Source organism: Diaphorina citri, unplaced genomic scaffold (genome assembly GCF_000475195.1).
Source record: "Diaphorina citri unplaced genomic scaffold, Diaci psyllid genome assembly version 1.1 scaffold2014, whole genome shotgun sequence".
Classification (NCBI taxonomy): Eukaryota; Metazoa; Arthropoda; class Insecta; order Hemiptera; family Psyllidae; genus Diaphorina; species Diaphorina citri.
Genome location: NW_007379440.1, coordinates 107,871 through 121,131, shown reverse-complemented (window position 1 = coordinate 121,131; position 13,261 = coordinate 107,871). Strand labels below are relative to the sequence as shown.

Here is a 13,261-nt window from a genome sequence, read left to right as displayed (position 1 = left end):
ATACACCACAATATATGATGACACCTCTCATATCAATACAAAATCACATCAAGAAATATCTGTTTAAATGTGAAGAGAAAAGAAATAGATTGTTATCACCTATACAACTATCAACATTAATGTAAATAACAAAATACTCTACTTTGAATTAAACGGTACTTTCCCTGTCGCGTATAATATCTCTAGTAGCGCGGTCAAACTTTCTTGACTTGGCGGGGCGGAGCGCTACCGCGCTCGTTAATTTAGAACCGTGCTACCTTCCAAGCTAACTAGGTTAGAATAGGCACTTTTGATCCGCCGTTTGTAGTATCAAAACATATCGCCTTTATGTACCTGTTAAGATAAACAGCTAAAGGCGTCCAGTAATGGACAATTGGACATGGTACTTTAAGAAGGAAAGAAATGTTAATTACATTAGAATTTGATGAAGGGTATAATGTTATCTAGCATTTTTCTATTACGAAGAACGATACTACGATTTATAATTTCACGGATTATTTACATTAAAAACATCAATAGAACACAGAGAAACAGAGAACGATGTGATACGTTTGATAAACACCTATTTTAATTGGACATGGTACTTTAAGAAGGAAAGAAATGTTAATTACATTAGAATTTGATGAAGGGTATAATGTTATCTAGCATTTTTCTATTTGTAATATTGTTTTCTTTTAGGTGGTAGAAATGTTGAGTTTGACACCTGAACATGTTCCACTGAATCAAGTGCCTAAGAATCAGAAAGTCACGCTACTCTTGTCTTCTCAACATTCACACACAGGTAAGAATTTTATTGAGTTCTATGTTTAGCTTTTGGTTTGTTTTTGATGTTGGTACCGGAAATTAAACCATCAATGCAATTCACTCAATTAAATTTAGAGTCACAGAAAAAATTCAAACAGTCGTGACTTTTTTATTTATCTATTATTTTTGTTGACACACACTTTGGATTTATTTAGGCTTTAGGGACCTCAAAATGTGTTTTGGCACTAAAAACTGACCATCAAAAATTTTACCTGATTACTAGAGCCCGGACATTTGCATATAGCATCAATTTTAGAAATAATGACTAGAAAAACGAGTAAAAAAGGTAATAAGTATACAATATACAAAGGTAAAAGAGAATAATATAAATATAAGTTTGGGTTATTTCTGAGTGAAAAAACACCATAGTAATATCTTTGGGTAAGTTTTAGTAAGTTCGGGTCGTTTCCGAGTGAAAAAATACTATAATAACATTAGTATGTAAGTTTTACTAAGTTCGGGTCATTCCCGAGTTAAAAATACCATAGTAACATTATTGAGTAAGATTTGGTAAGTTCCGAACATTTCCGAGTGAAAAATACCATAACCGATAAACTTAACCGATTTTGATGATTTTTTTTTCAACTTGGTCTACTTTCATGCCCCAACACACACACGCAATCCGTTTTCTTCCATCATTTGTAGTTGTTCCTCTACACTACAACTACCTTTAAACGGTACTTTCCCTGTCGCGTATAATATCTCTAGTAGCGCGGTCAAACTTTCTTGACTTGGCGGGGCGGAGCGCTACCGCGCTCGTTAATTTAGAACCGTGCTACCTTCCAAGCTAACTAGGTTAGAATAGGCACTTTTGATCCGCCGTTTGTAGTATCAAAACATATCGCCTTTATGTACCTGTTAAGATAAACAGCTAAAGGCGTCCAGTAATGGACAATTGGACATGGTACTTTAAGAAGGAAAGAAATGTTAATTACATTAGAATTTGATGAAGGGTATAATGTTATCTAGCATTTTTCTATTTGTAATATTGTTTTCTTTTAGGTGGTAGAAATGTTGAGTTTGACACCTGAACATGTTCCACTGAATCAAGTGCCTAAGAATCAGAAAGTCACGCTACTCTTGTCTTCTCAACATTCACACACAGGTAAGAATTTTATTGAGTTCTATGTTTAGCTTTTGGTTTGTTTTTGATGTTGGTACCGGAAATTAAACCATCAATGCAATTCACTCAATTAAATTTAGAGTCACAGAAAAAATTCAAACAGTCGTGACTTTTTTATTTATCTATTATTTTTGTTGACACACACTTTGGATTTATTTAGGCTTTAGGGACCTCAAAATGTGTTTTGGCACTAAAAACTGACCATCAAAAATTTTACCTGATTACTAGAGCCCGGACATTTGCATATACAATTGCATATTTTGACAATTTTTAGGGATTTTGCATATTTGGGCATTTTCCTGCATATTTGAGCAAAATCGGCTAAATTTTGCATATTTCGAGGGTTTTGAGGAAAAAAGTAAAATTACTGAGATACTGAACACTTTGGAGAGTGCTCAACTGCTCAAGCGTCCCTTCCTCAGAACCTACCTGAGAAGCTCAGGAACAAGTTGAAACAAGTAACAGAGAAAAAGCCTGGACTAGAATTCCTGAAGCAAGTTAATACACTGGATGACAAAATTAGCCGAACGCTCGTATTTTTTGGTTTTTCTCAAACTGCTGTTCAGTGTTCAATTTTTTTCTAGAAAGTCATTATTAATGTTATTTGCTGTAAAGTTTAAAACTTATTCCACAAGACCACATACCTACATAATCTTTCTTCTTCTTCTTCTTCTTCTTATTATTATTATATATATTATGCATTAGTCGAGTCTTTATTAAGATATGGGGCAACATTGTATGTATATTATTAATGTTATTTGCTGTAAAGTTTAAAACTTATTCCACAAGACCACATACCTACATAATCTTTCTTCTTCTTCTTCTTCTTCTTCTTCTTCTTCTTCTTCTTATTATATATATTATGCATTAGTCGAGTCTTTATTAAGATATGGGGCAACATTGTATGTACATACACCACAATATATGATGACACCTCTCATATCAATACAAAATCACATCAAGAAATATCTGTTTAAATGTGAAGAGAAAAGAAATAGATTGTTATCACCTATACAACTATCAACATTAATGTACATAACAAAATACTCTACTTTGAAGATATATACAAGAAGAGATCTACAAATATTTACAACACAAGAAACACGGACTAAGAAATAGAACGAGCGAACAAGTTATATGGAGAAAGAATGTTATCTCACATTATTCCAAAACTGCTAAATAAATATTGTAAAGAATATGATGAGAAATATATTTGTTATATGGAGAAAGAATGTTATCTCACATTATTCCAAAACTGCTAAATAAATATTGTAAAGAATATGATGAGAAATATATTTGAGAAATATAGAATATGATGAGAACAGCTGATAGAAGAAAATAAAGAATAAAAGAGAAATAACGAAGAAAATACAATAAAGAAGAAGAATCATCCCGAAGAAGTTTGTATTAGCTTAGGGATTATCTTACATGTTTTCTATTGTTAAAAATATATTAAATTTGTTCAGTTCAGTTCAGTTCTTCTTCTTCTTTTTCTTCTTGTATTAGCTTAGGGATTATCTTACATGTTTTCTATTGTTAAAAATATATTAAATTTGTTCAGTTCAGTTCAGTTCTTCTTCTTCTTCTTCTTCTTCTTCTTCTTCTTTTTCTTCTTCTTCTTCTTTTCTTCTTCTTTTCTTCTTCTTCTTCTTTTCTTCTTCTTCTTTTCTTCTTCTTCTTTTCTTCTTCTTTTCTTCTTCTTCTTTTCTTCTTCTTCTTTTCTTCTTCTTTTCTTCTTCTTCTTTTCTTCTTCTTCTTTTCTTCTTCTTTTCTTCTTCTTCTTTTCTTAAAATTAAAGAATTAAGAGAACAAAATAGAGGTACTCTCTTTAATGTGCGTGAAATTGAATATAATAAACATGGCGAGCAATCATCTATGTTCATAAGAAAGGAAGGCTAAGGAGAAGGACATTGATAAGATAATTACGAATTTAAACAAAACCGGCCCTGGTATGGATGGTATTAGATTACAAGATCTAACTCAAAATCGGATGATATTTACACCAATACTTACCAAACTAATTAATCTAATGTTAAATACGGCAACCATACCTGATAAATTGAAAATCTCTTGCGTGTCTCCTCTCTATAAAAAAGGAGAAAAAAATAGTTTATCCAATTATTATTATAGACCTATTGGATCGATGCCAGTAGTGGAAAAAATATTGGAAAAATACATCAACACAAAGACCAATCAATACCTATCAGAAAACAGCATTTTGCCAGGCTTGTCACAAATTTAATGTCGTTCCCTGCTTAATGCACTACGCTAAATTTTATAACTTGACTTGGACTCAAACCACCAACCTCCAGATCCGAAGTCCACCGCGCTATAACCACTAGGTACACCACTGAGATTGGTCCGAATTCCGAGTACTGAGGTCCTAAATTAAAAAAAAAAAAAAAAATCGACCACTTTTCGGCCACCTACTTGACCTACAGGTTGCTGTAAGAGTACATTAACTGAACATAAAATAAAGTTTGACCACACCCTCATGTAGGAAATTTTGTTTACTTTAATTTTCACGTGTGTACTTTAACCGTAGGACGCATGGTTTAATAAACAAAGAACTGAAACATGTAGGAAATTTTGTTTACTTTAATTTTCACGTGTGTACTTTAACCGTAGGACGCATGGTTTAATAAACAAAGAACTGAAAAAAAAGTGCGAAAGGGCCGTTTCCTGGTGGTTTTTCTGCCGCCAAAAGTTCTCCCAACTCTGGAGGTCTCACTTTTAGTATTACACTTCCCCCACCATACATACCTAAAGATCCTATGAAAAAAAATCGTTTACCCCTCCATCTATTAGACTAAAATACTTAATGTTTATTTGAATAGGAAGGAAAGTAATGTAATCGGGTCAAATTTTCGATGGTCAGTTTTTAGTGCCAAAACACGTTTTGAGGTCCCTAGAGCCTAAACCCAAAGTTTCATTCAGCCATTGGTCCGTCAGTTTTTAGTGCCAAAACACGTTTTGAGGTCCCTAGAGCCTAAACCCAAAGTTTCATTCAGCCATTGGTCCGTGTGTGTGTGTGTGTGTGTGTCCGTGTGTCTGTCTAAACAAAATATCTCGAGAACGGTAAGAGCTAGGGTCTGATGGGGTAAAATGAGTATATTTTTTGGTACTTTTTCTCTTTCTAGGCTGATAAAAAAATAATTTTTTTTTCCTTCTTTTTTTTTTTTTTTTTTTTTTTTTTTTTTTTTGCTGAAAATGCATGTTTCTGGAGATAAATGTTAACGTAACTTTTTTTCTCCTTAATATTTTTACACCATTTTTGAACCAGGTGCTTTAGAAAAGAACACAAAACAATGATTTACTACTGGTAAAAATTAGAAAAATTCTCTGGGCCCCAACCGGAACTTTTTAAAGATCTAGATTTGTAAAAAAAAAAAAAAAAAAAAAAAAAAAAAAAATCTACGTACCTATGTACCTACTTTCCAACAGTCGTTATGCAAAGTTACAAAGATATGACAATTAAACCAAGAAGTAGTTAATGTATTATTCTCAAGAGAGCAAAGACTTATACTTCATACTTATTACTTATTAGGTTTATACAATCTTTTTTTCTTCTTCTTCTTCCTTCTTCTTCGTCTTTTTTTTTTTTGCTGAAAATGCATGTTTCTGGAGATAAATGTTAACGTAACTTTTTTTCTCCTTAATATTTTTACACCATTTTTGAACCAGGTGCTTTAGAAAAGAACACAAAACAATGATTTACTACTGGTAAAAATTAGAAAAATTCTCTGGGCCCCAACCGGAACTTTTTAAAGATCGTTCCTTTTTACTTTCCTTATCCTATAGGAAGGAAAGTAATGTAATCGGGTCAAATTTTCGATGGTCAGTTTTTAGTGCCAAAACACGTTTTGAGGTCCCTAGAGCCTAAACCCAAAGTTTCATTCAGCCATTGGTCCGTGTGTGTGTGTGTCCGTGTGTCTGTCTAAACAAAATATCTCGAGAACGGTAAGAGCTAGGGTCTGATGGGGTAAAATGAGTATATTTTTTGGTACTTTTTCTCTTTCTAGGCTGATAAAAAAATAATTACCTGTGATAACAATGTGCATTTTATTTCAAGTGAGCATTATAAGTCTGGAGAAGATATTTTGAGGGTCATTGGTGGTATAAAGATATTACAGGAAGGTCATGGTGACCAAAAATAAAAGTATAATACCCATTTTTACCCACGCTTGGGGGAAAGTGGGTATAGTGGTGGGGGAAAATGGGTATACTGCTATTTTCCTAATAAAATCCATACTTAGGTGCTGTTTCTGAAGAAATAGACACATTAAAATTATGTTTTTCAGAAGATTAAAAAGATTTATTCTGTAACAGAAAGTAATATAAAAAATGAAATAGAATTAGAAAAAATGGATTTTTTTTTCTTCAAATTATACCTGGGGGGAACACTGTCTTTGTAAGTACTTGCAAAGACAGTGTATCTTCTTTATTTCGAAAAGTGTCTGGAAATAAAATGTTAATTTGATTTAAAACCAGAAGTAGCTTCCATTATAACATGGAACAGCAAGGACTTCAGAAATTTGTTCTTTATTTACAAACTCAATATCATCTTCATCAGGAAAGATGTACCTTCAGAAATTTGTTCTTTAAAGGACTTCAGAAATTTGTTCTTTATTTACAAACTCAATATCATCTTCATCAGGAAAGATGTACCTTCAGAAATTTGTTCTTTATTTACAAACTCAATATCATCTTCATCAGGAAAGATGTACCTTTGACTTTCTCCACTACACTTTTTCAAAAACTTCACTGAGAACAAAGTTGGAGATTCTATTTCAGTAATCTGACCTCTGAACTCTTTTGTAACCTTTCCACACTCACTTTGGTAATTTACTGAAACCCATGATCCAACAATGATATTTGATTGCTGTTTTTTTTTTTTTTTTCTTCAAACAGCCTTTTCAAACAACTTCTTTGGGACCAGAGGACCTTTTATGTCCTCTTGTTTTACTATCTTTTTTGGTAATTCTTTCTTGTCTTTCCTCCTGATGTCTTCCTCTTTCAGTCTCTCTTGAACCTCATCACTTGTGAGAACTTCACCATAACTGTTTTGAACTCTGGAATTTGTTAATGCTTCCTTGACTTTCTGAGTTGGCTCTGGTGAAATGGTTTTCAAAATTGCAAGTCTAAGTTTCCTCATTGGTGATTGTTGTGTCTGATTAGAAGTGATTGAAGTTGAGGGAGTTTTAGGTGGGACGCTGAAGCTCTCAGTTGTAGCTGGTTGTAAATCTTGTTGTGTAGCTGGTTGTGAATCTTGTTGTGTAGCCTAGCTGGTTGACAATCTGTGTTTGAAACTTCATTTTGACTTTTGACATGTGTCTACATCTACATTCACAATTCGGTCTTGTAACACTTCCTTGTTTACTGGAAATAAACCAGACCCTTTGAAACCTCCAATGATATGCTCTGGTTTGTATGATGAAGATAAGCAGGTATGCTGACTTGAAAAAAGTGGTTATTTTGCCGATTTAAGAAGCTATATTACAGATGGACAAGATGGCGGTTAAATAAGACAAATAAATTAATTTTCTATTCTTTTAATCCAGTTTAGGCCAAGCTGTATATAATTTTTGACATGTGGATACGGTGCGGTGGTGGTACCTACCGTTGTTGTGTAGCTGGTTGTGAATCTTGTTGTGTAGCCTAGCTGGTTGACAATCTGTGTTTGAAACTTCATTTTGACTTTTGACATGTGTCTACATCTACATTCACAATTCGGTCTTGTAACACTTCCTTGTTTACTGGAAATAAACCAGACCCTTTGAAACCTCCAATGATATGCTCTGGTTTGTATGATGAATTGATAAGATAAGTTTTTTTTTAGTTTCAGGACTGTAGGGACTACAGGAAACGGATACTCACTCTCGTGGGAGAGGATGGGCTCTGTGAGCATTTAGCAGACTTGGAAATATTGCTTTGTCAATATTTTTCAATCGACTTTCTCTGTACCATACTTTTAGGATATCTTTCCAGGCATTTTTTCATGGGACCAAATACCCCTACATCAAGAGGCTGAAGGGCATGAGAAGTATTTGGTGGCAAACATAGAAGAATGATGCCATTTTCTCTGGCAATAGTAGTTACATTATAGGTCAAGTGGCTTCCGTGCCCATCAAATGTTAGCAATATTGGTTTTTCAAGATCTTCAACATGCTTTACAAATTTTCTTAACCAACTTTCAAAAATGTAGTCATGCATCCATCCAGATTCAGTGGCAGCATACATAGCTCCAGAAGGCCCTCCATTTGTCCAGGTACTTTGTAATCCACTGCAACAGCATATTTCGGCCTTTTTACGCGGCATAAAATCTGGGCTCTACTGATTACATATCCCCAGTTCCTCATGTTTTCTACCCTAACAGATTATCTGTTTATTGCCGATTAACATTTTCTCCTGCGGTGCTAAGAATTGAGCTTTTGATAAGCCTGGTTCTTGAAACTTGTAGACCAAAATTTTCAAATATTCTGCTTGCCTCGCTAAAGTTTGCAACTTCGATATGCCTAGTTTTTCGCCTGTGGCTGTCATTAACCCTTCAGGCTCATGCTTTTTGAAAAAAATTCTCCTATGGAGGTGAAGATAAGAATTTAGATGAAACTGAATTTCTTAAGATTGTGTAGACCAAAAATTTCGCCTGCAGCACTGTTATTCTATTGACCCCTTTCTGTGTTGAAGTTGAATTAAAAAAAAAAAGGATAATAGTCGCATTTTGACATCATTAACGGTGCTTTCCTTATCCAAAAATTGAAGACAATTTGAAAAATATATCCCCTGAAAATAAATTAAGTAAGGAAAGTGTGTTTTTTGCTTTTTACCGATAGTAATAATAATAATAGTAGTGCTTATTTATACTGCGCACATAGGACTGAAAAGTCCCTTTACTCCAGCAGTAGTCTGCTACTATTACTGTGGACAAGTTCTCAAATATTAAAATTCCATAGGTACCTCGGCTGGGATTGAACCCATGCGAGTCGATATTCACCCTGTATGTGTATTTGTGTTGTACAGGCTGTGATAGTGATTGTATGATGGAACGAATTGAAGATGATGGAGTGGACCCCAGACCGGAGGATAGAGCTGACCCCCGGACCTGTGAGCTGCCCCTGAGTAGTGACAATGCGACATCTGTGATAATAACCAGCTCAACCAATACTCAGACACAGCCTCCGTCCCAAATCCTACAGGTTAGAACTATTTAAATTTTACAAATCAAGTGCCATATTTTGGCGATCTCTTATTGTCCAATGTAGCTGAGAAGTCTGATCTAGGAAGTAATTTATTTGTGTTTTGTACCAGGTATCCCAGCAGCGTGTAAACTGTTGGGTGGTGGGGAAAGTGCTCTTGCTGGAGGAGCCAACTGGAACAATCAGCCAGGTGGTGGTGCTGGCACAGGTCCTTGGGGTAACAATGGCGCCCCTCCACCACAAGGTGTGCCCCCACAGGGCTGGGGAGGTGGGGCAGCGGCCCCTCTCCCACCCCCTGGATCCAACCCTGGTCCTCAGCAGTCACAGACCGTTAATCCTAGTCATAATACCAATCCTGGTGAGTTTTCATATCACATAATATGTAGTGGCTAAGAGCAAAAAATAAAAATAGACCGTTAATCCTAGTCATAATACCAATCCTGGTGAGTTTTCATATCACATAATATGTAGTGGCTAAGAGCAAAAAATAAAAATAAATTTTTATTTCTGACTAATAACAGGTAGATATAAATTATACGGCATAATAGAAAATATGTTTAATAGCTTAGATCAGGGATTTTCAACTCTCATGTGTATGGGGGCGCAGGTACATTGTGGGCCACATACACAGGGGAGCAGGCCTGTGGGTCCCCCCCAAAAGCTTCACGGGCAGGAAAAATAGTCTGGCGGGCAACATGTGGTCCATGAGCAGCTCATTTGAAATTATTGGGTTAGATCCAACTCACAATTTGGATGATCCTTAAAATGAGTTTTTAAAAATTCAAACTTAAAAGAATTTACTAGATGAGAAATGAACACCTTTCGGGAATTGTGAAGAGAAACTAATCCAAACCATTTTGTATAAAATATGAACACGAATCCATCAAAATTTGGGATAATATTAATTAAGTTTTATTAAGTTTTTTATGCTTCAATACAAAAATATAACTAGATACCTATTCCCACAAGTACTAATGTACTTTTAAGGAAAAAAGTGATTTTCATTCTTGATTATTATGAAGTTTTATTATTAATTGAAAGAGATCAACAAAGCCCTCTTTATATCAAAAATTGGCTTCCCCTGTACATATGAAGATGTGTAAACGGTGCTGAATTTGAGTTCTGATTTTGTAAACTTGTTATTATGACTGATTATCCCTTGAATTACAGGCGGTCAGCTGAAGGGCTCAAATCAGGGTGGTAACCCACAGCAGCAAGTTGGTGCCCAACCACCCAACCCTTCTCAAGGTGGTTCTGGACCAGGCAATAAGAACCCTCAACAACAGCAGCAACAGGGAGGAGGTAGTGGTAGTGGGGCCACATCATGGGCTGCAGCAGCCGGTAAAAATCTGCCTCCACAATCAGGTGGAACCAATGCTGGAGGTAGTTCCACATCATGTAAACAACAACTCGAACAACTGAGTACAATGAGAGAGGATATGATCAATTTTTGATCGCTGAAATCTCCATAAGAAATACACAGAGTGCAGAGACTGCGGGAGAGAAATGTTCCGCTCTCGACCAACTTTTTGAGTTTCGTTTATGTTTTTAGTTTGATAAATACAAGTTCGGCCATGCCTTTTCCAGAAGTTTGGCCATGCCTCGGGATGAACTAGCGGGCTTCCGGAGCGAAGCGACGGAATTCAGCTAGTCTTATATTATAAGAACAAGATCCATTCACTCATTCACAGTTCACATTTCACATTTCACACACTGATCGCTCTATCTCGAGAACCACACCACCTAGAAAGCTGAAATTTGGTAGGAATATTCTTTTTATGGTCTAGGTGTGCAATAAGAAAGGATTTTGCGAAAATCTACACCGATCCTGAGATATGATCAATTTTTGATCGCTGAAATCTCCATAAGAAATACACAGAGTGCAGAGACTGCGGGATAGAAAACTTTTCCTCGCTCGCCTAATATTTGAGTTTCGTTTATGTTTTTAGTTTGATAACTACAAGTTCGGCCATGCCTTTTCCACAAGTTTGGCCATGCCTCGGGATGAACTAGCGGGATTCCGGAGCGAAGCGACGGAATTCAGCTAGTTCATACATACATTCGGAATTCCCTACATAAATAGGTATCTGCTTCCGAATTTTACTTCTGCAATCGTGATCCCCCCCATCAATAAGATATTAAGTGGCCAAGCACAGAGGAAACAACTTTTTATGTACGTACCATACAAATTAGTCCATCAGATTGATTGAAGTGAAGTTGACTAATTTTGATTTTGTTTGTTATCAGGGCCATGCACCCTCCAGTACCATTGTGACAACCAATTCTTCCACAAGCAATAGCCACAATACCCCTAGATGTAGCGATGACAGATTCCCCTTCTCCGGTGCTCAGGTTCTAGCGTTTAAGTGTTTAAGCCACATTCCTATGACTATGACATACAAACAGCGGTGGGGTAAGTTAAATAGCCTTTTCCTATTTAAATCCTTCTATTGTGTACCTCATTCTCGTCACTCAAGTCTTGTTGGTTCACAGTTCACACAATATTAGGTGGTGGGGATAAAATAAATCTGATCTAGAGAGAAGGTGGGAAGTAATTTATTTGTGTTGTGTACCAGGTATCCCAGCAGCGTGTAATGGTGGGGATAGAATAAGTCTGATCTAGGAAGTAATTTATTTGTGTTTTGTACCAGGTATCCCAGCAGCGCGTAAACTGTTGGGTGGTGGGGATAGAATAAGCCTGATCTAGGAAGTAATTTATTTGTGTTTTGTACCAGGTATCCCAGCAGCGTGTAAACTGTTGGGTGGTGGGGATAGAATAAGCCTGATCTAGGAAGTAATTTATTTGTGTTTTGTACCAGGTATCCCAGCAGCGTGTAAACTGTTGGGTGGTGGGGATAGAATAAGCCTGATCTAGGAAGTAATTTATTTGTGTTTTGTACCAGGTATCCCAGCAGCGTGTAAACTGTTGGGTGGTGGGGATAGAATAAGCCTGATCTAGGAAGTAATTTATTTGTGTTTTGTACCAGGTATCCCAGCAGCGTGTAAACTGTTGGGTGGTGGGGATAGAATAAGCCTGATCTAGGAAGTAATTTATTTGTGTTTTGTACCAGGTATCCCAGCAGCGTGTAAACTGTTGGGTGGTGGGGATAGAATAAGCCTGATCTAGGAAGTAATTTATTTGTGTTTTGTACCAGGTATCCCAGCAGCGTGTAAACTGTTGGGTGGTGGGGATAGAATAAGCCTGATCTAGGAAGTAATTTATTTGTGTTTTGTACCAGGTATCCCAGCAGCGTGTAAACTGTTGGGTGGTGGGGATAGAATAAGCCTGATCTAGGAAGTAATTTATTTGTGTTTTGTACCAGGTATCCCAGCAGCGTGTAAACTGTTGGGTGGTGGGGATAGAATAAGCCTGATCTAGGAAGTAATTTATTTGTGTTTTGTACCAGGTATCCCAGCAGCGTGTAAACTGTTGGGTGGTGGGGATAGAATAAGCCTGATCTAGGAAGTAATTTATTTGTGTTTTGTACCAGGTATCCCAGCAGCGTGTAAACTGTTGGGTGGTGGGGATAGAATAAGCCTGATCTAGGAAGTAATTTATTTGTGTTTTGTACCAGGTATCCCAGCAGCGTGTAAACTGTTGCATATCACATAATATGTAGTGGCTAAGAGCAAAAAATAAAAATAAATAATTATTTCTGACTAATAACAGGTAGATATAAATTATACGGCATAATAGAAAATATGTTTAATAGCTTAGATCAGGGATTTTCAACTCTCATGTGTATGGGGGCGCAGGTACATTGTGGGCCACATACACAGGGGAGCAGGCCTGTGGGTCCCCCCCAAAAGCTTCACGGGCAGGAAAAATAGTCTGGCGGGCAACATGTGGTCCATGAGCAGCTCATTTGAAATTATTGGGTTAGATCCAACTCACAATTTGGATGATCCTTAAAATGAGTTTTTAAAAATTCAAACTTAAAAGAATTTACTAGATGAGAAATGAACACCTTTCGGGAATTGTGAAGAGAAACTAATCCAAACCATTTTGTATAAAATATGAACACGAATCCATCAAAATTTGGGATAATATTAATTAAGTTTTTTATGCTTCAATACAAAAATATAACTAGATACCTATTGAATTGTGAAGAGAAACTAATCCAAACCATTTTGTATA

At 36.1% G+C, this 13,261-nt stretch overlaps 1 protein-coding gene and 1 long non-coding RNA gene across 3 annotated transcripts; both read left to right on the top strand.

Moving 5' to 3' along the window:
* Nucleotides 1-1,366: 1,366 nt before the first annotated feature.
* LOC103517949 lies at nucleotides 1,367-12,714 on the top strand. Of its 2 annotated transcripts, none has more exons than XM_017447634.2 (4): nucleotides 1,367-1,909; nucleotides 8,948-9,123; nucleotides 11,371-11,536; nucleotides 11,859-12,714. In XM_017447634.2, the coding sequence occupies exons 1-4, from the start codon at nucleotides 1,816-1,818 to the stop codon at nucleotides 11,912-11,914; spliced, it is 492 nt and encodes a 163-aa protein (XP_017303123.1). In that variant the 5' UTR covers nucleotides 1,367-1,815; the 3' UTR covers nucleotides 11,915-12,714. The 2 variants fall into 2 exon arrangements, with proteins under 2 accessions (XP_017303123.1, XP_017303124.1); XM_017447635.2 differs by having other exon boundaries at nucleotides 11,700-12,714.
* On the top strand, nucleotides 9,201-10,495 carry LOC113471026. Its single transcript, XR_003393876.1, has 2 exons — nucleotides 9,201-9,481; nucleotides 10,294-10,495. It is a non-coding gene; the product is annotated as an uncharacterized LOC113471026 (long non-coding RNA).
* Nucleotides 12,715-13,261: the final 547 nt, after the last annotated feature.

Excerpts from the sequence above, each read along its gene's own strand:
- LOC103517949 (XM_017447634.2), top strand. The coding sequence starts at position 1,816 with ATGTTGAGTTTGACACCTGAACATGTTCCACTGAATCAAGTGCCTAAG. Across the intron at positions 1,910-8,947 it reads TTCTCAACATTCACACACAG|GCTGTGATAGTGATTGTATG; the intron begins GTAAGAATTTTA and ends TGTGTTGTACAG. Across the intron at positions 11,537-11,858 it reads GACATACAAACAGCGGTGGG|GTATCCCAGCAGCGTGTAAA; the intron begins GTAAGTTAAATA and ends GTTTTGTACCAG.